Raw genomic sequence first — 27,412 nt, 5'->3', positions numbered from 1 at the left:
AAAAAAAAAAAAGAGAAACAACACATTACAAAATAAAAATATATATATACGTCAAAGATCAAAGTGAATACAAAAATACAAGATAGAGATATTTATTCTCAGCTGCTGCAATGTAATCATACCCCTGCCATACCCCTAGGTCACGATAGGGCTGTTAGCCCAAATGACAGCCTTTATTGTGTTACATGTTTATAATGGAGCATTATGGGATTTGTGATCAAATAATAAAGTATCCAAGGTTGACCATTCTTGGTTTAACATTTTCAGTGACTTTAAAAACGGATCCTGTAAATAATGGGGCTGTTTACTAATGTGTTCCAGTTGGTCTTTGGTTATGGTTTTTACAGTTCTGTGAAAAACCACTATTTTCCAAGATCTGCTATGCTTAATGTCTTTATTTCGGCAAAGATTGTACATTTTCGGTATGTTTACGGTGCTATTTTTTGGTGAAAAGACTGAATCGTTTTTCTTTTTTCTCCGGTTTGCTCTCAGTCGTAGATGTTGATGGTAAAGGTAGGCTTTGGGATTTTGGTTTTACGTCTGATGTCTCCATAATCGCTGATCTCAAAACCTGTATCCATGATTGGCGCTCATTCTGTTGAGAGAATGTGAAAGTGGTTAAAAAGAATTAATAAAAACAGAACTTTTTAAAATATATATATATAATTATCTAGAAACTATTAGTTTTAAACTTGGTAATAGTATTTTATGTAACTATGGATGGAATTCCTCACCCGCTTTTTAATTAAATTTTTCCATCCCTTATTTTTTTTATTCATAATTCAATTGTTTATCATTGTTATATTTCTTTTTCATATTGTTAATATTATGTTTTCTTCAAATTGTTCAATAAACTATTAGTTTAGTGTTACCTGTTTTACGTATTTGATATCCCTTTTTTGAAACTAGTGTTTTTTTTTCTAACTATAAAAATTAGTAATAAAGAGTAAATGGTAAATGCAACGAAGTTTGATATATATATATATATATATATATATATCAATGCGAGTATTATTAAGATAACACTACAGATACAGAGCATTCTATAGATATTAGGATTTTTTTTCTAATATTCTTCACTTTTTTTTTTTGTCAATCTGTATTTTATTGAGGCATATTAGATGGGGTACAGAATAAAGAGAGGGAAGTTTGCAATTCGAATACAGTGTAGGGATCAATAACAATGGCATCTAACATTCCCTTAGCATCAATACCTCTTTTTTATATGTAATGATTTAGAGTCGCATTTGTAAACAGGTTTAGTCTATATGCATTTGAATTCGCTTAACGTTAACTAGTTGCGAGGGATTAGGTGCGCAAACTTGAACAGAATAGATGCGCAGGTTCAGTATTTCCATGTCGCGCAAAGTAAACTAGAATAATAGGAACACGCTTACACAATAAATGATAAATTACTTGCATAGATGGTGATAACATGCTAGAACATGAACAGGCTAATGCGGTTGCCCGGACTATAAATGGCGTACGCGTGCTATGGGCTGACTGTGTAGCCAAAACGCGTTAGCTTTACTTATTAGCGCTGCTGCGTAGAATCAGAGGGCTTTTCCCATAACTATGTGGGCTGTTGGCATCAGGCAAGGAGGTGTTGTTTATTAGTGGCTGTGTGTGTGGGCCGGCTAGCTAAACATGGAGGCGTGTATGTGGTAGCACCATTATGTCACTAAGTACAGGCCCAGGGATATCAAACTGCGGGACCAATATGGACAAAAATTACGAACCGTACAGGGTTTGAGCTAATATGACCTCACCACCAAATTGGGAGTCTCCAGCATGCTGCGCACACAGTAGTAACTGTGGACCTCACCTCGAAATTCGCACTGTCGCTATGTAGTAAATGTAGGCAAGTTCAGCTTAATGTAATAGCGGTAGCTTCTGCGAGTTTAAGATTATGCATTTAACCAAGTAAACATTAACGTGATAAGAGCAGGAGAGACTACATATACATATCAGTCAAAGGTAAGGGCGCCGTGTTGGTTCTTGCAGGTGGCAGACCCGGAAGGTGTAGAGAGGGCTGGAGAATGTCCATCATGTCTCATGAAAGGTGAGTAAGGCAGTGTCGGGGCTCGGGTGTCGCAATTCCTGCCAGGATACATAAAGTCCCAGTGAGCTACTCAGCCGATGTCCCCTGTGGTAGGCCGCCGTAAATGTACAGCTGGTAGGTTGAACAGTCCCATGTGTAGCGTAAATCTGGCCCTCCACTTTAATGTTCTGAAGCCGGGGAGTATGTGTCAATAGGAACTAGAGGCTGGTGTGTATTCGAGTGATCTATGTGGTGCGGGTGTGTGCTCGCTGTCGCCTCCCGAGCTGACCCCAGGGTGTGGGGGTAATTTCAACCTCACCCGACTCCCGTGATTGGCAGTCGTGAAGCAGTCGCTTGGTCTTCCTGTAGGTAGTTCAGGTGTAAGGATAGTGGTGGCTCTATGCTCTGGTCAGAGGGGAGCTCAGAGGTCTCTGCGGCTCTGCTGACGAAGACGGAGCTGCGTGTGCCGTGGCCACTTGGAAGGACCGCATCTGTACGCCACAGACTCGGGTATGCAGTGCAGCCGGGTCTTCCCCTTTATGGGCGCTACGGAGGGCTCCGGTGGTGAAACGTCGCCTACGGCGCGTGGTCCTCCGGCGCGTGGTCCTCCGGCGTCGTGGGCGATGCTGTGGGGGTATACCCCATTTGGCCTTCGGCCCAGGTGGACAGATAGCCTGGGTGGCGTGTGCTCCAGGACGGAGTCTGCCCGAGCGGGGTTCGCTCGGCCCCTTCTTTTTGGCCTCTCTCTTCTCCCGTATGTGCTCTGGCAGTTGCAGTGCCATGCGCTGCTCTAGTCTTTCCCAAAAGCGCTGGAAGGCCTCATCTATCCGTCGGAGGGAGCGCACAGTCGGGTCCTCGTTAGGGTCTGTCTGTGGAGGCGCCATTTGTGGTGTGGCCTGTATGAGAGGCCCGTCTCGTAGCGGGCTCGGTTCTTCACGCGAGGTGAAAGTGTAGGCAATAGCTTGTTGCTGAGTCGCTTGGTCACCGGTGCAGGTTAGGGTGGACCGGGATAACCCCCGCCGGTCCTGGGGGGGGGAACAGGGCTCCATTCAGGCTTGGGAGGGCACTAGGTCGCGCAGAGCGGGGGATTGGCCGCCTCACCCGTCCGGCAATACTGCTAGGCCTCACTCCCCGTATCTTCGACGGACGCTCCGTGCACCCATGGGCTGCAGTCCCGGGGCACCTCGGTTGGGTCCTGAGGAGAGTACGATCATGGCTTCAGTCGTTTTTACTTTTCCTGGCTGGCTGGAGTGCGATTATGTCGGCTAGAAAGAGGATTGAGCTCGGAGCTCTCACGAAGCACGTCCAGCCGCCATGCTGCTCAGGCCCCGCCCCCTTCACTTTTTATATGAATACAATAGGCATACGTTACTTCATAATTGTTTAGTAGTTTTTTTGTATATATGTTAATTTCATAGATACTTATATACCGTATATCCAACTTACCATTAATAAGGTATTACTATAAGTATTGGTTAAGTAACATACAGAGTAGATATTAGGGTTATTTGCCACTTCTGTAGTATATTATTACCTTAATGAGTAGCATATTTGTAGTTTAGTTCGTATCCAGTTTCTCCTTTATATTGCAGAATGATATTGTGCCTTTAATTCCACAACATCTGACTACCACTATGGTGGAATGCACATGGAACGCATACGTCAACATGTGGAACCCATATGTCAGCACATGGAAGGCAAATGAAATAGGCCAAAGAAATGTCAAGTCATGAACTGATACACACACCCCGGGAGGCATTGTTTATCAAATTTAGCTGACAGGGGAGTGGATAGAAGAGCAAGGAGGATCCATCTATTCAGAATTAGGTGGGAGGAGGTGCGCACCCCCAGGAGGAGGTAGAAACTCCCTGGAGGACCAATGGAGTTGAGGAAGCTGCAATTTAAAAGAGGGCCTCGGCAGGTGGGTTATGGCATTTTTGATTGTTTGAGGAACCAGTAGCTAAAAGGTCACAGGACATCCCAGGAGAGAGGAAATGCGTAGGACCTATATTTAGTTTTATTGTCTTTTAATAAAGCAATTTCTTTTTACATCTACACCTTGCTGGAGTCCCTTGTTTCTACCAAGCTGAACAGACTTTCCAACAAGCAAAGTGGAGAAATCTGGAGGGAAATTGGCCCTCTGTATTTCGGGGAAAGCACCCTTTGTATGCTATAGCATCATACATTGTGTGAGTGCAATCTAATTTGGCGCAATACTGCATACATACATTGTATTACCATAGGCGTGCGCAGCCTATTGCATTAGGGTGTGCACCCTAAAGCACAAACACACGGCGCATGTGTATATATGTAATATATATTTATATATATATATATATATACATACATACATACACACATATACACACACACACATACACTGCTGTGTATGTGTGTGCTGCTCGTGTGCTGTGTGAGGGTGGTGTGAGGCTCGTGTGCTGTGTGAGGGTGGTGTGAGGGTGCTGGTAGTGTGCTATGTGGGTGAGGGTGTTTGTGTGTGTGTTTGTTAGGGTCCTGTTACTGTGCTGTGTGAGGGTGCTGTGTGTGTGAGGGTGCTGTTTGTGTGATGTGTGCGTGTGATGGTGCCGTTTGTGTGATGTGTGTGGGTGTCGTGTATTTGTGAGGGTGCTGTTTGTGTGTGTTTGTGAGGGTGCTGTTAGTGTGCTGTGTGTGAGGGTGTTGTGTGTTTGTGAGGGTGCGGTTAGTGTACTGTGTGTGTGAGCGTGCGGGCTGTATGTTTGGAGGGATTGTGGAGGTGGGGGCAGATTAGTAAATATCCCCCCTCCCTAACTTATATAGGGAGGGGGGATTCTTGCTGCCATGTGCCATCCCTGGTGGTCCAGTGGAGAGTGAACTCTAGCCTGCGGGGCTAGAGTTAACTCTCGTGAGATCTGCGTGTTGCCGTGGCAATGCTCAGATCTCGTGAGAGGAACCTGGCGGAGCTGCTGTCTAGAGCTCCCCGGGTCCTCTACTGCCTCCCTCCATGTTGCTGTGGGCTGGTGAGGTAGATCTTTGATCTCCCCGCCAGCCCATGGAGGCTTAGAGCAGAGCCGGCACTCAGATAGCGCCGACTCTGCGTGAGCCGACAGGGGAGATCCGGAGATCTCCGGTGAAGTCCTGGGGAATAAAGTGTGGGAACTCTTTTCCCACCTCCCAAAAAAAATAATATACACGTGTGTGTGTATATATATATATATATATATATATATATATGCGTGCACACACAGACTGACATATACACAGACACACATATATACGCGTGCACACACACACATTCATAGACACCCACACACCTACAGACACACACCCATACACACACACACTCACAGACACACACACTCATTCAGACACACACACTCTCAGATACACACCTACATTCACAGACACACATACATACATTCACAGACACACTCACTCACAGACACACACAGACACACACACATACATACATTCAAAGACACACTCACTCACAGACACACAGACACATACACACATTCACTCACAGACACATACACACAGACACACACACATTCACAGACACACTCACTCACAGACATATACACACAGACACACACACACATACATACATTCACAGACACAATCACTCACAGATACATACACACAGACACACACACACATACATACATTCACAGGCACAATCACTCACAGACACATACATACAAATTAGTATTTTTTAATAAAAAAATGTCCACCCAGCCTCCCTACCTGGAGTGCTGGTGGACTTGTCCCTGGGGTCCAGTGGGTCGGTCAGGCGCCGGTCTCCACTCAGCCGCGGCGAGGGAGCTGTGTGCTCTCTGCTTCCTCTCACCGCGCGGGCTGTCTGCTGTAGCTGGGAGCCGGAATATGACGTCATATTCCGGCTCCCAGCATCAGCAAACAGCGCGCGGCGAGAGGAAGCAGAGAGCACACAGCTCCCTCGCCGCGGCTGAGTGGAGACCGGCGCCTGACCGGGGGGGTGGGGGTCCTTCATCACCTGCCCACCCCATGACAGGGGGAACATAGGGTGAGGAAGGGGGAGCTGAGTGCCTGCAGGAACAGCGTTCCTGCTCAAATAAACGCTGTTCCTGCAGGACTCAATACATAGGCGTGCCACGGGGATTAGGGTGTGCCCAGGCACACCCGGCACACCCCGTGCGCACGCCTATGTGTATTACACTATGCTCTTCTTCTTTTGCTTTGGTTACAGCGGAATCCCTTAATATATTTTGTGTATTTCACTGTTGTGTTTGATGAACTGTAAAGTATTTCCCATTATGTTTGAGAATTTTTTAACAACACATATTATTATTATTATTATTGCCATTTATATAGCGCCAACAGAGAGGGGAGATTTAACTATAAATAGGACAATTACAAGAAAACTTACAGGAACGATAGGTTGAAGAGGACCCTGCTCAAACAAGCTTACAGTCTATAGGAGGTGGGGTATAAAACACATTAGGACAGGAAATAGCAATCGGGAGACAGGTATGTAAAGTAGAGGTTAGTCTGGGAGTCTATAAGCTTTACCAAAGAGATGGGTTTTAAGGCACTTCTTAAACGATTGAAGGGGAGAGTCTGATGGGGGTAGGCAGGCTATTCCATCGGAAGGGAGCCGCCCGCGAGAAGTCCTGCAAGCGTGAGTTGGTCATACGTGTGCGAGCAGCGGACAGGAGAAGGTCACGGACAGAGCGGAGAGCATACAATTATTCTAGAGAAAATTTCCAAACGAAGAACGTTCAACAGATATTTAGTTAGTTTCTTGAGTGCCTCTTTTAGGATATTCCACCAGAATTGGTCTTGTTCATAATCTATGGTAGACTTTGGATTACATTGTTTGCCTAGGACTACTTTTTTTTACTTTCACAAAGATGCAACATGCTTACTTAATCGGACCACACTGGCAGTAATATGTCCTGCATAAACAAAAAAGAAAGCAATGCCCTACAATGGTTGGAGTGTTTCTAGAGAGAATAACAGAGCACTACAGGATTCCATTTCACTAAACCCCTGGGGTGCTCAGTTAATGTCCAGATCTATATTTAGTAGCTGGCACCGTTTGGCACTCAAACAATGCTGACACATTTTCCAATTGGTGAGATCAAAACACTGTATTACAGTAAACAGTGAATATATACTTCATTAGATGCCACACAGCAGGGCCGGATTAAGAGCATTGGGCCTGGTGCTGACAATTATGATGTGCCTAAATAGAGAATCATATAGATAGAAAACACTAAAACAGTCATACCTGCCACGTCTCATATCTGGTGGAATTGATGTTGGAGGGAAACTCAAAGTATGCATTTATAAGACTACACATGCTCTGTGCTAATCTCTCGCTTTCATCCCTCAATCTCTCATCCAAATCCTTACCCCCCCACTCCCCAACATCAGCGTCCTGTGAAGAGGGACATCCGTGGGTGGGGTAAAAAGAGGTGGGCCAGTGTCTTGAATCACGTCACTGGCACCACCCAAAGAGAGCCTCGTGAATGCATGCCAGGTTGCTTGCCAATTATGCATGCTGGTCAACTAAAGACAGATAATACATACAATGTTTTAGTGCCTAGTGCCCTAACCTTGGCACAAACGCATCTTGCTCTATGCTCTCTGGGGACAGTTCCCTGGTGTCCCCCAGCACCTACTTGTCCACTTCTCTCTTTCCCTTTATACTTGCATGTAAAAGCTACTAATATGCAGTCTGGGACAGAGAAATAGGTGGATGTAGTAACAGAAAGGGGACATGCCACACTGTCAGAGAGACCGAAGCAGCAACGGTAGCTTAACCAAGATATAGTCAGTAAGTTGACACAAGTTTTATTCCACTTCATCCCCCTTAAGTTTCCATACTTATGTACTATCTCTTATGTACCCTCTGTACAAAGTAAGAGTAGCAAGTAAATATATATATATATTTTGTTATTTTTATTTTTTTTATTTATCAATATGCCTATTGGATGGGCATGGGCCTGGAGCTTCAGCTCCATTAGCCCCTATGTCAATCTGACCCTGCCCACAAGAGCTTCATCTACTTTTGGTTCATGCGAGTCTTTCCCTTTGGGTTTTTACTAATAAGAACTGATATCATACTGGATAATCTATAACCTACATACCTCATCCTTTCCTTGAAATAGCCATTCGTTGCCATCGCTCAGCCTGAAAACAATGAACATTTGTTGATTAATATCAAACACATAGCGTTTATACATAATTATTAATTTTAACATATAATTAATCAGAATTTTGAATATAGACCCCAAGTTAAAATAGTTGGATGGTTTATTGAAAACATTCTTTTTTTTTTTTTTTAAACAGTGTTAATAATGTTACTTACCGTAGCCTAAAAACATGCTTTTTCTTTTTATAGTCTGCCACGGTTTCACAACTTGCACTGCTGAGTACCAGTGGGTCTTCACCTTGCAGAGATTCATTCATAGCAAAACTTTTAGCATCTTTATAGAAAAATAAGTCATAATTCCTTAGCACACAATACACTGTTGTCCATGACCTGCATAAAAAAAAAATACAATCACTATTATATAGCATACATGAATAAAAATATATATATATATTAATAGCTCAGTGCGTTTGTTCACTTTACAAGAAACAAGTATTTGACATCCCCATTAAATAAGCACTACAAGCACCATAATCACTACAGCACATTGTAGTGGTTATGGTACCAGGAGTGCCCTCATGCCCCTTTCCCCTCTTGTAAGTACTCAAACAGTTTGGTAACAGTTTTTCTTCTTACCTGGGGTTCTACAGGTGCTGCTCTGTACCTCCCTGCACCTAGCAAAACCTTCTGGTTCTCAGCGCTGGAAGGGGAGAGGCATGGAGCAGTGCCTGGCAGTCACCACGTAAGCAGTAAAAACAATTAAAGGGGCACTCCAGACCCCTAAAGCACTTTAGCTTGCTAAAAAAAAAAAAAGCATTATGTGTGAAAACTGTGTCCTCTTTTTTAATTTTACAAAAAGTGCAGATTTCAATAGAAATTGACACTTTTATAAAATTACCTTGTTACACCCCCCTGGCTGTCAATCAGACAGTTGGTCCTGTTACTTCCTGGTTGTTTAGCTCAGTGGAGCTTCCAGAGCACCTGCCTTGGAAAGGTTTCTTACTGAACTGCATTGGGAAGTCTGTTATTGGACAGCCACAGAAAGTCTGGGCTGGGTTAGAAAGAGAGGATTTGCAAAGGCTACAGACAAGAGAACTGCAGGTTTTACAATCAAAGAATGCATGATTAAATGCATGCACGCTTTCATTTTGGTTATATGTACTAAACAATGATTTCTATTTCTTATGGATTAGGCCAGTGGAGTGTCCCTTTAAGAAATGGTTTTACAAGTTACACTGGGGTTGGGGGTTACCAAGGCACCCCAGTCACCATAATTACTACAGCACACTGTAATGGTTATTGTGCTTGGAGTGTTTGTTTAAAGCACCTCACTTCAATGAGAAAGTATATTGCTCTTTGGGATGTGTGTGAATTCATTAGAAAAGGTTCGAAATCCTTTATTAAGTGTTCTTGCATAGCAAGACCACTTAATGTTATCTCACATATATATTATTATTAAGTGTTCTTGCATAGCAAGACCACTTAATGTTATCTCACATATATATTATTATTATTATTAAGTGTTCTTGCATAGCAAGACCACTTAATGTTATCTCACATATATATTATTAAGTGTTCTTGCATAGCAAGACCACTTAATGTTATCTCACATATATATTATTATTATTAAGTGTTCTTGCATAGCAAGACCACTTAATGTTATCTCACATATATATTATTATTATTAAGTGTTCGTGCATAGCAAGACCACTTAATGTTATCTCACATATATATTATTATTATTATTAAGTGTTCTTGCATAGCAAGACCACTTAATGTTATCTCACATATATATTATTATTCTTATTATTCTTATTATAGCCAAATTTGCCACCCTAACTCCTCCCACAGTTTTTACACTACATAGACAAAAATATACCAAAACGTGCAGATTGTTCCCGATCGGATTGCTATTACTTTGTGGAACGTTTCGCCGAATGGTTCACGGAATATCGTCGTTCTTGTGGCGAAATTTGTCCCATAGGAATGAATGGCAAAGCTAGAGTGGGAGCTGGCAAAAGCTGAAAAATCAGGACATGATTTCTAAACTGCCACCACTCCCTCATTTTCAGGCCCACCTACACAAATCTTATATCAAAACGTTCAGCTATCCCTGCTGCCACTAGAAATGTCCACGGCTAACCCATAGTCCTGATAGTTTTCACAATATGACCATTTGTTTGCAACTCACGCAGTCCATTGACATTCATTGAAACTCCACTCTGCAAAGCTCACATTTGAAGGGCAATTTCGAAACTGCGACTGTGCCTTCATTGTTAATATCTCAGAGACATACTATACATCAAAATGTAGGTCTGGGTCTTGTGATTCTCACAATATAAAGCTCTTCACTGTAGGATTTATAGTTTTTAAAATACGACCGTTTGAATATGGCAACCGCCAAAATACTCTGACCTGTGCAAGGCTGCAGCAGCAAGTGATGTCATAGACAAAGCCTTTTACACCTGCTATTTTTTTATAACTGTATGTTTTAATGTAACTGTGAAGCACTTTGGGCAACAACATTGCAATTAAATGTGCTATATAAATAAATACTAACAGTTACTCCGCCCACTTAGTTGTAGACTACTGATGGAGGCAAGAACACTTCACACAATTTCCCCAGAAATTGTAGCTTTTCTAGTTCTTATTATTCTTATTATAGCCAAATTTGCCACCCTAACTCCTCCCACAGTTTTTACACTACATAGACAAAAATATACCAAAACGTGCAGATTGTTCCCGATCGGATTGCTATTACTTTGTGGAACGTTTCGCCGAATGGTTCACGGAATATCGTCGTTCTTGTGGCGAAATTTGTCCCATAGGAATGAATGGCAAAGCTAGAGTGGGAGCTGGCAAAAGCTGAAAAATCAGGACATGATTTCTAAACTGCCACTACTCCCTCATTTTCAAGCCCACCTACACAAATCTTATATCAAAACGTTCAGCTATCCCTGCTGCCACTAAAAATGTCCACGGCTAAGCCATAGTCCTGATTGTTTTCGCAATATGACCATTTGTTTGCAACTCACGCAGTCCATTGACATTCATTGAAACGCCACTCTGCAAAGCTCACATTTGAAGGGCAATTTCTAAACTGCGACTGTGCCTTCCTTGTTAATATCTCAGAGACATACTATACATCAAAATGTAGGTCTGGGTCTTGTGATTCTCACAATATAAAGCTCTTCACTGTAGGATTTATAGTTTTTAAAATACGACCGTTTGAAGATGGCAACCGCAAAAATACTCTGACCTGTGCAAGGCTGCAGCAGCAAGTGATGTCATAGACAAAGCCTTTTTCACACCTGCTAATGTTTTTATAAATGTATGTTTTAATGTAACTGTGCAACAACGTTGCAATTAAATGTGCTATATAAATGATAACAGTTACTCCGCCCACTCCAGTTGTAGACTACTGATGGAGGCAAGAACACTTCACACAATTTCCCCAGAAATTGTAGCTTTTCTAGTTATTCTTATTATTCTTATTATAGCCAAATTTGCCACCCTAACTCCTCCCACAGTTTTTACACTACATAGACAAAAATATACCAAAACGTGCAGATTGTTCCCGATCGGATTGCTATTACTTTGTGGAACGTTTCGCCGAATGGTTCACGGAATATCGTCGTTCTTGTGGCGAAATTTGTCCCATAGGAATGAATGGCAAAGCTAGAGTGGGAGCTGGCAAAAGCTGAAAAATCAGGACATGATTTCTAAACTGCCACCACTCCCTCATTTTCAGGCCCACCTACACAAATCTTATATCAAAACGTTCAGCTATCCCTGCTGCCACTAGAAATGTCCACGGCTAAGCCATAGTCCTGATAGTTTTCACAATATGACCATTTGTTTGCAACTCACGCCTTCCATTGACATTCATTGAAACTCCACTCTGCAAAGCTCACATTTGAAGGGCAATTTCTAAACTGCGACTGTGCCTTCATTGTTAATATCTCAGAGACATACTATACATCAAAATGTAGGTCTGGGTCTTGTGATTCTCACAATATAAAGCTCTTCACTGTAGGAATTATAGTTTTTAAAATACGACCGTTTGAAGATGGCAACCGCCAAAATACTCTGACCTGTGCAAGGCTGCAGCAGCAAGTGATGTCATAGACAAAGCCTTTTACACCTGCTAATTTTTTATAACTGTATGTTTTAATGTAACTGTGAAGCACTTTGGGCAACAACATTGCAATTAAATGTGCTATATAAATAAATACTAACAGTTACTCCGCCCACTCTAGTTGTAGACTACTGGTGGAGGCAAGAACACTTCACACAATTTCCCCATAAATTGTAGCTTTTCTAGTTATTCTTATTATTCTTATTATAGCCAAATTTGCCACCCTAACTCCTCCCACAGTTTTTACACTACATAGACAAAAATATACCAAAACGTGCAGATTGTTCCCGATCGGATTGCTATTACTTTGTGGAACGTTTCGCCGAATGGTTCACGGAATATCGTCGTTCTTGTGGCGAAATTTGTCCCATAGGAATGAATGGCAAAGCTAGAGTGGGAGCTGGCAAAAGCTGAAAAATCAGGACATGATTTCTAAACTGCCACCACTCCCTCATTTTCAGGCCCACCTACACAAATCTTATATCAAAACGTTCAGCTATCCCTGCTGCCACTAGAAATGTCCACGGCTAAGCCATAGTCCTGATAGTTTTCACAATATGACCATTTGTTTGCAACTCACGCCTTCCATTGACATTCATTGAAACTCTACTCTGCAAAGCTCACATTTGAAGGGCATTTTCTAAACTGCGACTGTGCCTTCATTGTTAATATCTCAGAGACATACTATACATCAAAATGTAGGTCTGGGTCTTGTGATTCTCACAATATAAAGCTCTTCACTGTAGGATTTATAGTTTTAGAAATATGACCGTTTGAAGATGGCAACCGCAAAAATACTCTGACCTGTGCCAGGCTGCAGCAGCAAGTGATGTCATAGACCAGGGGTAGGCAACCTACGGCACTAGTGCCATGCACGGCACTCGAGGTGTCTTTGCACGGCACTCAAGGCTGCTAGAGCCAAACGCACTCTGGCCTATCAGGAGTCCCAGTAAAACTTCAGATATCTGCTAATATGAAGAGGTGGTGAAGGACAATCTTCAATTTAAGCATTGCAGCACATAGAGGAAGTGATCTCAGATCACTTCCTCCCAGCACTTGTGAATGGGAATCCACACTGTAGTAGAGCAGCCCTCCACAGCTATCGCATCTCCTGTCATTGACCTGTAGCTGGCCAGCCTGGTCCCCACTGGAACCCACCCACACTGCTAGATATACACAGACCTGCAGAATAAGCCTCCCCTCATACAAATAATATGAACAGCCCCCCCACACACACACACACACACACACACACCACACAATCCCCACAAACGCAACACCACTAACAATCACACAACCCCACATGCAGCCTCTCATGTGCAATACCCCAAACAGCCCCCACACACTACCAAACACACAATGAGACATCCATCCACACACAATTCCACAAGCAGCCCTCATACACAACCCACATTCATATGTATCATACACGATACCATAAACTAATAATGAACATATACAATATAAAAGCTCATATACGCACAAATACAACGATACAAAGCAATAACAGTAAAAATAACACAAGCAGAATACGGCAGCATACACACAATTTAAAAAAATAGGATCGGCACGCTACGGGACATCACAATCCTATATCGGCACAGTGCTGCTAAAAGGTTGCCTACCCCTGTCATAGACAAAGCATTTTACACCTGCTCATTTTTTTATAACTGTATGTTTTAATGTAACTGTGAAGCACTTTGGGCAACAACATTGATATTAAATGTGCTATATAAATAAATAATAACAGTTACTCCGCCCACTCCAGTTGTAGACTACTGGTGGAGGCAAGAACACTTCCCACAATTTCCCCAGAAATTGTAGCTTTTCTAGTTATTATTATTCTTATTATTCTTATTATAGCCAAATTTGCCACCCTAACTCCTCCCACAGTTTTTACACTACATAGACAAAAATATACCAAAACGTGCAGATTGTTCCCGATCGGATTGCTATTACTTTGTGGAACGTTTCGCCGAATGGTTCACGGAATATCGTCGTTCTTGTGGCGAAATTTGTCCCATAGGAATGAATGGCAAAGCTAGAGTGGGAGCTGGCAAAAGCTGAAAAATCAGGACATGATTTCTAAACTGCCACCACTCCCTCATTTTCAGGCCCACCCACACAAATCTTATATCAAAACGTTCAGCTATCCCTGCTGCCACTAAAAATGTCCACAGCTAAGCCATAGTCCTTATAGTTTTCACAATATGACCATTTGTTTGCAACTCACGCCGTCCATTGACATTCATTGAAACCCCACTCTGCAAAGCTCACATTTGAAGGGCAATTTCTAAACTGCGACTGTGCCTTCATTGTTAATATTGCAGAGACATACTATACATCAAAATGTAGGTCTGGGTCTTGTGATTCTCACAATATAAAGCTCTTCGCTGTAGGAATTATAGTTTTTAAAATACGACCGTTTGAAGATGGCAACCGCCAAAATACTCTGACCTGTGCAAGGCTGCAGCAGCAAGTGATGTCATAGACAAAGCCTTTTACACCTGCTAATTTTTTATAACTGTATGTTTTAATGTAACTGTGAAGCACTTTGGGCAACAACATTGCAATTAAATGTGCTATATAAATAAATACTAACAGTTACTCCGCCCACTCTAGTTGTAGACTACTGATGGAGGCAAGAACACTTCACACAATTTCCCCAGAAATTGTAGCTTTTCTAGTTCTTATTATTCTTATTATAGCCAAATTTGCCACCCTAACTCCTCCCACAGTTTTTACACTACATAGACAAAAATATACCAAAACGTGCAGATTGTTCCCGATCGGATTGCTATTACTTTGTGGAACGTTTCGCCGAATGGTTCACGGAATATCGTCGTTCTTGTGGCGAAATTTGTCCCATAGGAATGAATGGCAAAGCTAGAGTGGGAGCTGGCAAAAGCTGAAAAATCAGGACATGATTTCTAAACTGCCACCACTCCCTCATTTTCAGGCCCACCTACACAAATCTTATATCAAAACGTTCAGCTATCCCTGCTGCCACTAGAAATGTCCACGGCTAAGCCATAGTCCTGATAGTTTTCACAATATGACCATTTGTTTGCAACTCACGCCTTCCATTGACATTCATTGAAACTCTACTCTGCAAAGCTCACATTTGAAGGGCATTTTCTAAACTGCGACTGTGCCTTCATTGTTAATATCTCAGAGACATACTATACATCAAAATGTAGGTCTGGGTCTTGTGATTCTCACAATATAAAGCTCTTCACTGTAGGATTTATAGTTTTAGAAATATGACCGTTTGAAGATGGCAACCGCAAAAATACTCTGACCTGTGCCAGGCTGCAGCAGCAAGTGATGTCATAGACAAAGCATTTTACACCTGCTCATTTTTTTATAACTGTATGTTTTAATGTAACTGTGAAGCACTTTGGGCAACAACATTGATATTAAATGTGCTATATAAATAAATAATAACAGTTACTCCGCCCACTCCAGTTGTAGACTACTGGTGGAGGCAAGAACACTTCCCACAATTTCCCCAGAAATTGTAGCTTTTCTAGTTATTAAGTGTTCTTGCATAGCAAGACCACTTAATGTTATCTCACATATATATTATTATTATTATTCTTATTATTCTTATTATAGCCAAATTTGCCACCCTAACTCCTCCCACAGTTTTTATACTACATAGACAAAAATATACCAAAACGTGCAGATTGTTCCCGATCGGATTGCTATTACTTTGTGGAACGTTTCGCCGAATGGTTCACGGAATATCGTCGTTCTTGTGGCGAAATTTGTCCCATAGGAATGAATGGCAAAGCTAGAGTGGGAGCTGGCAAAAGCTGAAAAATCAGGACATGATTTCTAAACTGCCACCACTCCCTCATTTTCAGGCCCACCTACACAAATCTAATATCAAAACGTTCAGCTATCCCTGCTGCCACTAGAAATGTCCACGGCTAAGCCATAGTCCTGATTGTTTTCGCAATATGACCATTTGTTTGCAACTCACGCCTTCCATTGACATTCATTGAAACTCCACTCTGCAAAGCTCACATTTGAAGGGCAATTTCTAAACTGCGACTGTGCCTTCATTGTTAATATCTCAGAGACATACTATACATCAAAATGTAGGTCTGGGTCTTGTGATTCTCACAATATAAAGCTCTTCACTGTAGGATTTATAGTTTTAGAAATATGACCGTTTGAAGATGGCAACCGCAAAAATACTCTGACCTGTGCCAGGCTGCAGCAGCAAGTGATGTCATAGACAAAGCATTTTACACCTGCTCATTTTTTTATAACTGTATGTTTTAATGTAACTGTGAAGCACTTTGGGCAACAACATTGATATTAAATGTGCTATATAAATAAATAATAACAGTTACTCCGCCCACTCCAGTTGTAGACTACTGGTGGAGGCAAGAACACTTCCCACAATTTCCCCAGAAATTGTAGCTTTTCTAGTTATTAAGTGTTCTTGCATAGCAAGACCACTTAATGTTATCTCACATATATATTATTATTATTATTATTATTATTCTTATTATAGCCAAATTTGCCACCCTAACTCCTCCCACAGTTTTTACACTACATAGACAAAAATATACCAAAACGTGCAGATTGTTCCCGATCGGATTGCTATTACTTTGTGGAACGTTTCGCCGAATGGTTCACGGAATATCGTCGTTCTTGTGGCGAAATTTGTCCCATAGGAATGAATGGCAAAGCTAGAGTGGGAGCTGGCAAAAGCTGAAAAATCAGGACATGATTTCTAAACTGCCACCACTCCCTCATTTTCAGGCCCACCTACACAAATCTAATATCAAAACGTTCAGCTATCCCTGCTGCCACTAGAAATGTCCACGGCTAAGCCATAGTCCTGATTGTTTTCGCAATATGACCATTTGTTTGCAACTCACGCCTTCCATTGACATTCATTGAAACTCCACTCTGCAAAGCTCACATTTGAAGGGCAATTTCTAAACTGCGACTGTGCCTTCATTGTTAATATCTCAGAGACATACTATACATCAAAATGTAGGTCTGGGTCTTGTGATTCTCACAATATAAAGCTCTTCACTGTAGGATTTATAGTTTTTAAAATACGACCGTTTGAAGATGGCAACCGCCAAAATACTCTGACCTGTGCCAGGCTGCAGCAGCAAGTGATGTCATAGACAAAGCCTTTTACACCTGCTAATTTTTTATAACTGTATGTTTTAATGTAACTGTGAAGCACTTTGGGCAACAACATTGCAATTAAATGTGCTATATAAATAAATACTAACAGTTACTCCGCCCACTCTAGTTGTAGACTACTGATGGAGGCAAGAACACTTCACACAATTTCCCCAGAAATTGTAGCTTTTCTAGTTAAGTGTTCTTGCATAGCAAGACCACTTACTGTTATCTCACATATATATTATTATTATTAAGTGTTCTTGCATAGCAAGACCACTTAATGTTATCTCACATATATATTATTATTATTATTCTTATTATTCTTATTATAGCCAAATTTGCCACCCTAACTCCTCCCACAGTTTTTACACTACATAGACAAAAATATACCAAAACGTGCAGATTGTTCCCGATCGGATTGCTATTACTTTGTGGAACGTTTCGCCGAATGGTTCACGGAATATCGTCGTTCTTCTGGCGAAATTTGTCCCATAGGAATGAATGGCAAAGCTAGAGTGGGAGCTGGCAAAAGCTGAAAAATCAGGACATGATTTCTAAACTGCCACTACTCCCTCATTTTCAGGCCCACCTACACAAATCTTATATCAAAACGTTCAGCTATCCCTGCTGCCACTAAAAATGTCAACGGCTAAGCCATAGTCCTGATAGTTTTCACAATATGACCATTTGTTTGCAACTCACGCCTTCCATTGACATTCATTGAAACTCCACTCTGCAAAGCTCACATTTGAAGGGCAATTTCTAAACTGCGACTGTGCCTTCATTGTTAATATCTCAGAGACATACTATGCATCAAAATGTAGGTCTGGGTCTTGTGATTCTCACAATATAAAGCTCTTCACTGTAGGATTTATAGTTTTTAAAATACGACCGTTTGAAGATGGCAACCGCCAAAATACTCTGACCTGTGCAAGGCTGCAGCAGCAAGTGATGTCATAGACAAAGCCTTTTGTACACCTGCTAGAGTTTTTATAAATGTATGGTTTAATGTAACTGTGCAACAAAGATGCAATTAAATGTGCTATATAAATGATAACAGTTACTGCGCCCACTCCAGTTGTAGACTACTGGTGGAGGCAAGAACACTTCACACAATTTCCCCAGAAATTGTAGCTTTTCTAGTTATTATTATTATTATTATTATTATTATAGCCAAATTTGCCACCCTAACTCCTCCCACAGTTTTTACACTACATAGACAAAAATATACCAAAACGTGCAGATTGTTCCCGATCGGATTGCTATTACTTTGTGGAACGTTTCGCCGAATGGTTCACGGAATATCGTCGTTCTTGTGGCGAAATTTGTCCCATAGGAATGAATGGCAAAGCTAGAGTGGGAGCTGGCAAAAGCTGAAAAATCAGGATGTGATTTCTAAACTGCCACCACTCCCTCATTTTCAGGCCCACCTACACAAATCTTATATCAAAACGTTCAGCTATCCCTGCTGCCACTAAAAATGTCCACGGCTAAGCCATAGTCCTGATAGTTTTCACAATATGACCATTTGTTTGCAACTCACGCAGTCCATTGACATTCATTGAAACTCCACTCTGCAAAGCTCACATTTGAAGGGCAATTTCTAAACTGCGACTGTGCCTTCATTGTTAATATCTCAGAGACATACTATACATCAAAATGTAGGTCTGGGTCTTGTGATTCTCACAATATAAAGCTCTTCACTGTAGGATTTATAGTTTTTAAAATACGACCGTTTGAAGATGGCAACTGCAAAAATACTCTGACCTGTGCAAGGCTGCAGCAGCAAGTGATGTCATAGACAGGGCCATTTGCACCTGCTTATGTTTTTATAACTGTATGTTTTAATGTTACTGTGAAGCACTTTGGGCAACAACGTTGCAATTTAATGTGCTATATAAATAAATAATAACAGTTACTCCGCCCACTCCAGTTGTAGACTACTGGTGGAGGCAAGAACACTTCACACAATTTCCCCAGAAATTGTAGCTTTTCTAGTTATTCTTATTATTCTTATTATAGCCAAATTTGCCACCCTAACTCCTCCCACAGTTTTTACACTACATAGACAAAAATATACCAAAACGTGCAGATTGTTCCCGATCGGATTGCTATTACTTTGTGGAACGTTTCGCCGAATGGTTCACGGAATATCGTCGTTCTTGTGGCGAAATTTGTCCCATAGGAATGAATGGCAAAGCTAGAGTGGGAGCTGGCAAAAGCTGAAAAATCAGGACATGATTTCTAAACTGCCACCACTCCCTCATTTTCAGGCCCACCTACACAAATCTTATATCAAAACGTTCAGCTATCCCTGCTGCCACTAGAAATGTCCACGGCTAAGCCATAGTCCTTATAGTTTTCACAATATGACCATTTGTTTGCAACTCACACCTTCCATTGACATTCATTGAAACTCCACTCTGCAAAGCTCACATTTGAAGGGCAATTTCTAAACTGCGACTGTGCCTTCATTGTTAATATCTCAGAGACATACTATACATCAAAATGTAGGTCTGGGTCTTGTGATTCTCACAATATAAAGCTCTTCACTGTAGGAATTATAGTTTTTAAAATACGACCGTTTGAAGATGGCAACCGCCAAAATACTCTGACCTGTGCAAGGCTGCAGCAGCAAGTGATGTCATAGACAAAGCCTTTTACACCTGCTAATTTTTTTATAACTGTATGTTTTAATGTAACTGTGAAGCACTTTGGGCAACAACATTGCAATTAAATGTGCTATATAAATAAATACTAACAGTTACTCCGCCCACTCTAGTTGTAGACTACTGATGGAGGCAAGAACACTTCACACAATTTCCCCAGAAATTGTAGCTTTTCTAGTTATTATTCTTATTATAGCCAAATTTGCCACCCTAACTCCTCCCACAGTTTTTACACTACATAGACAAAAATATACCAAAACGTGCAGATTGTTCCCGATCGGATTGCTATTACTTTGTGGAACGTTTCGCCGAATGGTTCACGGAATATCGTCGTTCTTGTGGCGAAATTTGTCCCATAGGAATGAATGGCAAAGCTAGAGTGGGAGCTGGCAAAAGCTGAAAAATCAGGACATGATTTCTAAACTGCCACCACCCCCTAATTTTCAGGCCCACCTACACAAATCTTATATCAAAACGTTCAGCTATCCCTGCTGCCACTAAAAATGTCCACAGCTAAGCCATAGTCCTGATAGTTTTCACAATATGACCATTTGTTTGCAACTCACGCCTTCCATTGACATTCATTGAAACTCCACTCTGCAAAGCTCACATTTGAAGGGCAATTTCTAAACTGCGACTGTGCCTTCATTGTTAATATCTCAGAGACATACTATACATCAAAATGTAGGTCTGGGTCTTGTGATTCTCACAATATAAAGCTCTTCACTGTAGGATTTGTAGTTTTTAAAATACGACCGTTTGAAGATGGCAACCGCCAAAATACTCTGACCTGTGCAAGGCTGCAGCAGCAAGTGATGTCATAGACAAAGCCTTTTACACCTGCTAATTTTTTATAACTGTATGTTTTAATGTAACTGTGAAGCACTTTGGGCAACAACATTGCAATTAAATGTGCTATATAAATAAATACTAACAGTTACTCCGCCCACTCTAGTTGTAGACTACTGATGGAGGCAAGAACACTTCACACAATTTCCCCAGAAATTGTAGCTTTTCTAGTTTAGATTGATTTAATAAAGAAACCCATATTTCGATAAAAAAAACAGACCTTATAAGAAAAATTCAAGCAACAAGTATCGTATATATTCATTTTAGGTCGCACTTGATTATCCGGTTACTGTGAATTAATTTTAAAATGGCCATTTTACAATAGAGGAAGTTATAAAATAATTAATTTCAAGTGAAAATGTTGGGAACAATATCTAAAAGTGGAGCAATCGCCACATAAATAATATATTTCTGCAGATACCATTCTCACATTTGGGTGAGAAAAACATATTCAACAACATAAGCACAATAGATACAAGTACAAGCTAAATTAAAGATAGAAATAATTTAAAACTGTTAATAAATGAATTGTCTTTTTCCCATTTGAAGACAGTACATACCTGCTTGCTGCCTTTTTGAGTGTCCCTTGGAGGTCGTGTTTTCGTGCTAGATATCCTTGCATTTGAATGTTGTTAGACTGTCCAATCTCTGCTGGGAGTGTGGACACATGTTCTTCTGTTCTGCTCCCAGATGCCTGCTCTTGTTCAGTCCTGCTCGTAGATGGCTGCTCTTCGTCAGTCCAGCTCACAGATGTCTGCCATTCTTCAGGCCTGCTCACAGATGTCTGTCCTTCTTCAGTCCAGCTCACAGATGTCTGCCATTCTTCAGGCCTGCTCACAGAGGTGTGTCCTTCTTCAGTCCAGCTCACAGATGTCTGCCATTCTTCAGGCCTGCTCACAGAGGTGTGTCCTTCTTCAGTCCAGCTCACAGATGTCTGTCCTTCAGTCCAGCTCACAGATGTTTGTCCTTCTTCAGACCTCCTCAGAGATGTCTGCCCTTCTTCAGACCTCCTCAAAGATGTCTGTTCTTCTTCAGTCCTCCTCGAAGCTGGCTGTAAAATACTGTACCCAGTCTGTTCTGTAATTTCTGTCTCATATTCTTCCTTTTGTATTTTCCAGTCATCTTTATCCTGTGTTTCAGCACTTTTTTTAACATCTTCTACCTATTGCAAACATAAAAACGTAGAAAGCATGTCTGTATTTTAGTCCAATGGAGGCAGAATTGTGGTTTGCGATATGAAAATAATATGAATCAAAAGAGGGTTGCACTCAATCGCAAAAATACACACAGGGTGCTAAACTGAGCATGGGCCAGCATACCCCATTCAATCTACATATAAGAAAAAGTCTCAGGCACTCACTGTGATATGTTCAAAGCAGTTTTAATGGATCCTCAACGTTTCGACCTGCACCAAGGTCTTTATCAAGCTTGATCCATTAAAACTGCTTTGAACATATCACAGTGAGTGCCTGAGACGTTTTCTTATATGCAAATAATATGAGTCTAAAATGGCATCCTAGTTGTGCATTCTTCTTGGAGTTCACATTCACATGACAAATAAAGGCTAATTTATAGCGAGAAAGTAACAATTATCAGAGGTATTTACTAAAGAGAGATTTCAAAGTGAATTTCAAATTTTAAGGCCACATTAGGCAAACTGGAAGCATTTCTGACTTAGAGAATGTTTCTGGTTTGGCTAGTTTTACTCCGAATTCTCTCTTTTGTAAATAGATATACTATACATGTATACCCTTTTGTCCATCCCCACTATCCTCTAAGTATTTCCTCTCTGTCTGAAGACTAAGTCTGAGGGTTTTTCTCTGTGCCCCTGTCTGTCACTAGCATCATTAAAAGAACACTGAAAATATAAAAAAAAATAACTATTATTTACAAATTCTATGTATGTACAATTAAGATCAATGCCTATATTTATATCGGAGTTCAATACCAGAAAAACGTTAACACAGTCAATGCTTAATGTGTTCTGTAATTCAGCCCCAGATGGCATCAAAGCAGCAGGATGAGACCATTAATACCACAAGACATAAATTAATATTTGTTATCCCGAAAGCTATTGTACTGCAATGCATGAACTCACTTCAACGGGTACTTCAAGTCCTCGACTCTCATGTATTTCCACCTGCGTTCTGTCGTTATCATGTTCGAAGCTAAAAATAACAAAAAAGTAAATAAATAATGACTTGAACGTAGGTAGTTGCCATATTATTTCTAGAAAACAAATAATGTAGTAATATGAAACTCTATTTAGTATTGAATCTCTTAAAATCTGGATTTATCATGGACATTAATTCAACTTAATTGCAAATCTTCTTTGCTTCACTTCTGCATTGACAATATCAGTATTGTCCAGCCTGGTTCCTTCTTAAATGTACAACATGTATTTAGGAATTAACATCAGAATCCAATCATCTTGCTAGGCTCTCTCTATAATGACTCACAAGTGCAAATACCAGAACCTGTAATGGTTATCGAAAAGGAGCCTAGGTGATGGTGCTAAGTTCAAGGATAGAGACGTTACATAGCCGACATGTTACATGAGACATGTGTTCATCATGTTCAGCTTTTCACGCATCTGTTTGCTGTTGATCCACAATAAGGCAATAAACTCAGTCTGAAATGCTTCCAATTTCGCAACAAACTAGGGAAAAACACCATATTGACACCAGAATGGCAATCAGGTCGCTCCTTGGTTTAATAAGCTATTAGCCCACATATTAAAAATGATATCCCTGAATTGTGTTTGCAAGTATTTATCCAATTGCTGTTTAAACATCTGTACAGACTCTGATAAAACCACCTCTTCAGGCAGATGATTCCTCCCTCATCCTTTTTGTTCTTACTGTATCAATCTTTACTTTGCCTTTGATAAAATCTCCTTTCTTTCCGAATATATTTGTATAATGCTATAATATTTCCTCTGAGGCGCCGTTTTTCCAAACCAAAGAGATTTACATTTGTTAACCTTTCTTCATAACAAAACGTATATTAGTGTTAGTGTGGAGTTCTACATTTAATTTTAATTTCAAACCTCACAAATAAATATTTGTTATGGGTATAGAGGGTATAAGTAAACATAATATTACAAATGCTGAGATGGTTTCCCTTAAAGGGACGCTTCAAGCACCATGTCCAATGTAGTGTGTTGAGGTGGTTTTTGCAACAGAACTGCCCTGATAGTTTGATTTCTTACCTGAGGTCTTCCAAACGTCACTCCCCGCTTTCACTACTAACACATAAGATCTGAAATTTTGTAGACAGGAGCTTCCGTTAGCTCTCCTGATTTACGCCCTGCAGTTCACAGAGAGCTCTCAGTTGGAAGAAGTGAAGATGAGAAGTGGGGCCCGGCAGATTCCTTGTACGAAGTCAAACTGTTCTTCCTTACATTTGGAAGAAGGGTGCTATAGCCACCAAAGCATATTGCCACCTCTAGCGGTTATGGTGGTTGGAGTATTCCTTTAAATCAACCAGTGAACACCAGTGAAACATTTTTACCCTTTTATTACATCTGTAATAATTTGAAACAAATATATATATTTTGATTACTGCCATGGGAATCGATAAACAATATTAAAAATCTTGGGTAGTGACAGCTCCTCTTTAAGGCTAATAACAGCAGATTCGGAAGCTTCAACTTTTGGCTCTCAGTGCTTTTAGCCCCATGGAACCTTGCTGTTGCTAATGTATTAATCTTGAATTCCATTTAACCTACCTTGTCTCCATGTGGTACAATTCTGATTCACCAGCCATCTCCATTTTCTGTTTGTAAGCTTCCTGATATTTCCTTATTTCCATCAATTCCAACTGCAAGAATACAATTTTCAATAAATGCTAAGTGCTAATTTTAAGATAATGCAGTACTTTTAAGCATCACTTTATGGTGAAAATGGGCCTTCATTTAATATTTTGGTAAGCTTTTCAAATGAATACGATCTGTTAGAAAAACCTTTTAAATTACTTATCTACAGAAGTCACTATTAACATATTTGGGAATTTTTGTAGATAAATAATTTGAAATGTTTTTCTAGTATAAATATTACACTGATGCTATAGAACTGTAAAGTAACTTGCATTATTATACTATGTCTACATAAAGATACCTAGATTTGCCAAGACCCGTATAGAGATGGTGATGGAAAATTAACGGTATACACAGGTGGGTTAATAGCTAGAAAAAAGGTTTCCATCACATAGGATAAGAGGCAGAAGGAAAGAGCCATTAAAATAGTAATTTGCATCCATCTGAGATTAGAAAGCAACATATCCTAGCATTCCAACAATTAAAGAAGCTGGGTGGCCAAACCCACATAAATTAATTATGTTAGAGGCTCAATCTGTAAACAGGGACAAACATGGCTGCTGCCGTGTTCTCTAAATTTTAAGGGACATTTTTTTGCTCTGTTTAGGTAAAAAAAAAATGTAATAGATGGAAACAATAAAAATAGCAGAAGACCTTAGGTGCTACAAACCTTAGAGATAACACTGGATGCAGTTAATTAAATCATATGGATTATTAAGGCATCCCTGTGATTTTCCACATGGATAACACCAACTATAATTATTACGATGTTAATGTAATGTTGAACTATTGTGCCTCAAACTTACAGTTGTCAGTCTTTCAAGAGCTGCAAATCTTTCCTCCCATGTTGCAGTAGATTTCTCTAGAGCTTCGTGTCTTTTCAATAACTTTTCTACATCGTCAATGCTATTTCCAACCTGGGTGGTGGACAGGTAAGGTTCCTTCGATATTAGCCAGGCTTCCGCCATGGACGCATCTCTGGCAAATTGACAAACCTCTAGCACTGAAACAAACAACATGCAGTCATAAAAAAAGTTGTATTTTGAACCTCACCACTGTAGTGCAAAACCTGGTACTCCTCCCGACAAAGAGACATGACTGTTTCTAAAAAATTAATGACTCTGGTGAATACTAAATCCTTAATTTAGGTAGCGATAGTGATGTAGCCAAAACCTCTCACAATATAAATCTTGTAAGCATTTTGGAATTCATTGATCTCCTTGTTACTTCCAAGAATGGTTGGTTTTTGTCCACTCACCTCAACAGATACCTAAAATTGGATATAAAATATAAACTTGGATACACGTCATCATTTCTTCCCTAGTTTAGCTGCTAAAGCCGACTTCTTCTTTCGGCTGTCATTTTTAGAATCCCCAGAAGTTTGTTTTGCATGTTTTCTGTGGGGGTATATGAAATCCTATCTTGCAATAGCCATATATCTGCTATCGGGAGCTCCTGCATGTCCCCTCCCGACTTCTTCCAGTTCAATGAGAAATCTTTGCAAGGCAATGCTAACGGCTCCACTGAGCTAAAACAAATAAACCAAATACCACGACTGGTTGTCTGATTAAAAGGCAGAGGTATAACAAGGTTCATAAAAGCAACAATTTGTATTATAACTGCACTTTTATGAAAAGAAAAAAAGTGGACACAATCTTCTCAGCTGAATTGCTAACATGAGTGATCATTAGCAAACTCAAGATAAACGCTGTTAGCAACATTGTTTAAATATCTTGAATATAAGACTTTTTTTAAATTAACATAAAGTACCACATTCCCAAGATGTCTATTTGCAACTTACATAAGCGCAGCCAATCCCAACGCTTGTCCCATTTCTCGACCATTTCAGCTCTTTTTTCTGCTAGCTGTTCCAACCTCTCTTTTATCTGTTTAGTAGGAGAAAACAATATTTATATTTCCTCAAGTGTTAAAATGGATTGAATGATTCTAGTAACTGATGAATATATGATTGGAGCTGAATGTAACAATCTATAGAAACTGTCTACTTATCTAAATGTCTATCCGGCCTTTCGAATTTGACTTATCTTTATGGACACTCCAACCACCAGAACTACTACAGCTCGCTGTGCTGGTTATGATGCTTGGAGTGTTTCTGTAAAGTAATACATAAACATGGATATTCAAATAAAGTCTCTTTCTTGGCTGTTTGGGCAACTTTCAAATCTTGTCACCTCTGTATTATCTATAGGTCTTCTACTTACATACGATATTCCTTTACGTACCTCTTGAGAAGCAGGGTGATTTCTATCAAGCAGGGTATGGCCCAGGTCAACACAATTGGCATAGTTTGCATTCCTAGCTTCAATTTCTGCTCTGAGGTCTTGATGATATTTTATCAGAAACTCAACAGACGATATATCTCTGCAAGACAGAAAGCCATCGAAGTACACACATAACGCAGTAAATCTATTTTCTAGGACTGTCATCATCAAAACAATAAATATGCTCATTTAAATGTCTATATACCCAGCAAACATTTGTTCGAGGCAGGTGTTACGAAATAGCGTGTTCAACAGCTTGAGTTTGTTAACTGGGTGAATTCATGTATATGACCTTTGCAACAGTGGGGCAATTACCACCAATGAATTGTTGCCTGCTT

The 27,412-nt window shown here is 40.4% G+C and overlaps 1 protein-coding gene across 1 annotated transcript in view; it reads right to left on the bottom strand.

Moving 5' to 3' along the window:
- Positions 1 to 380: 380 nt before the first annotated feature.
- The window catches only part of SPTB (spectrin beta, erythrocytic), a 97,946-nt gene continuing 70,914 nt past the window's right edge, over positions 381 to 27,412 (bottom strand). Inside the window, exons 28-36 of the mRNA XM_063439023.1 lie at positions 27,036 to 27,174; positions 26,594 to 26,678; positions 25,599 to 25,795; positions 24,706 to 24,797; positions 23,074 to 23,143; positions 21,536 to 22,137; positions 8,376 to 8,549; positions 8,155 to 8,197; positions 381 to 595 (exon numbers count right to left, since the gene is read on the bottom strand). Of these exons, the coding sequence (XP_063295093.1) occupies positions 437 to 595; positions 8,155 to 8,197; positions 8,376 to 8,549; positions 21,536 to 22,137; positions 23,074 to 23,143; positions 24,706 to 24,797; positions 25,599 to 25,795; positions 26,594 to 26,678; positions 27,036 to 27,174 (1,561 nt within the window). The 3' untranslated portion in view covers positions 381 to 436. The remainder of the gene's footprint in view (positions 596 to 8,154; positions 8,198 to 8,375; positions 8,550 to 21,535; positions 22,138 to 23,073; positions 23,144 to 24,705; positions 24,798 to 25,598; positions 25,796 to 26,593; positions 26,679 to 27,035; positions 27,175 to 27,412) is intronic.

Source organism: Pelobates fuscus, chromosome 13, assembly GCF_036172605.1.
Source record: "Pelobates fuscus isolate aPelFus1 chromosome 13, aPelFus1.pri, whole genome shotgun sequence".
In the NCBI taxonomy this organism is placed as follows: Eukaryota; Metazoa; Chordata; class Amphibia; order Anura; family Pelobatidae; genus Pelobates; species Pelobates fuscus.
This window is presented reverse-complemented; position numbering and strand designations above follow the sequence as displayed.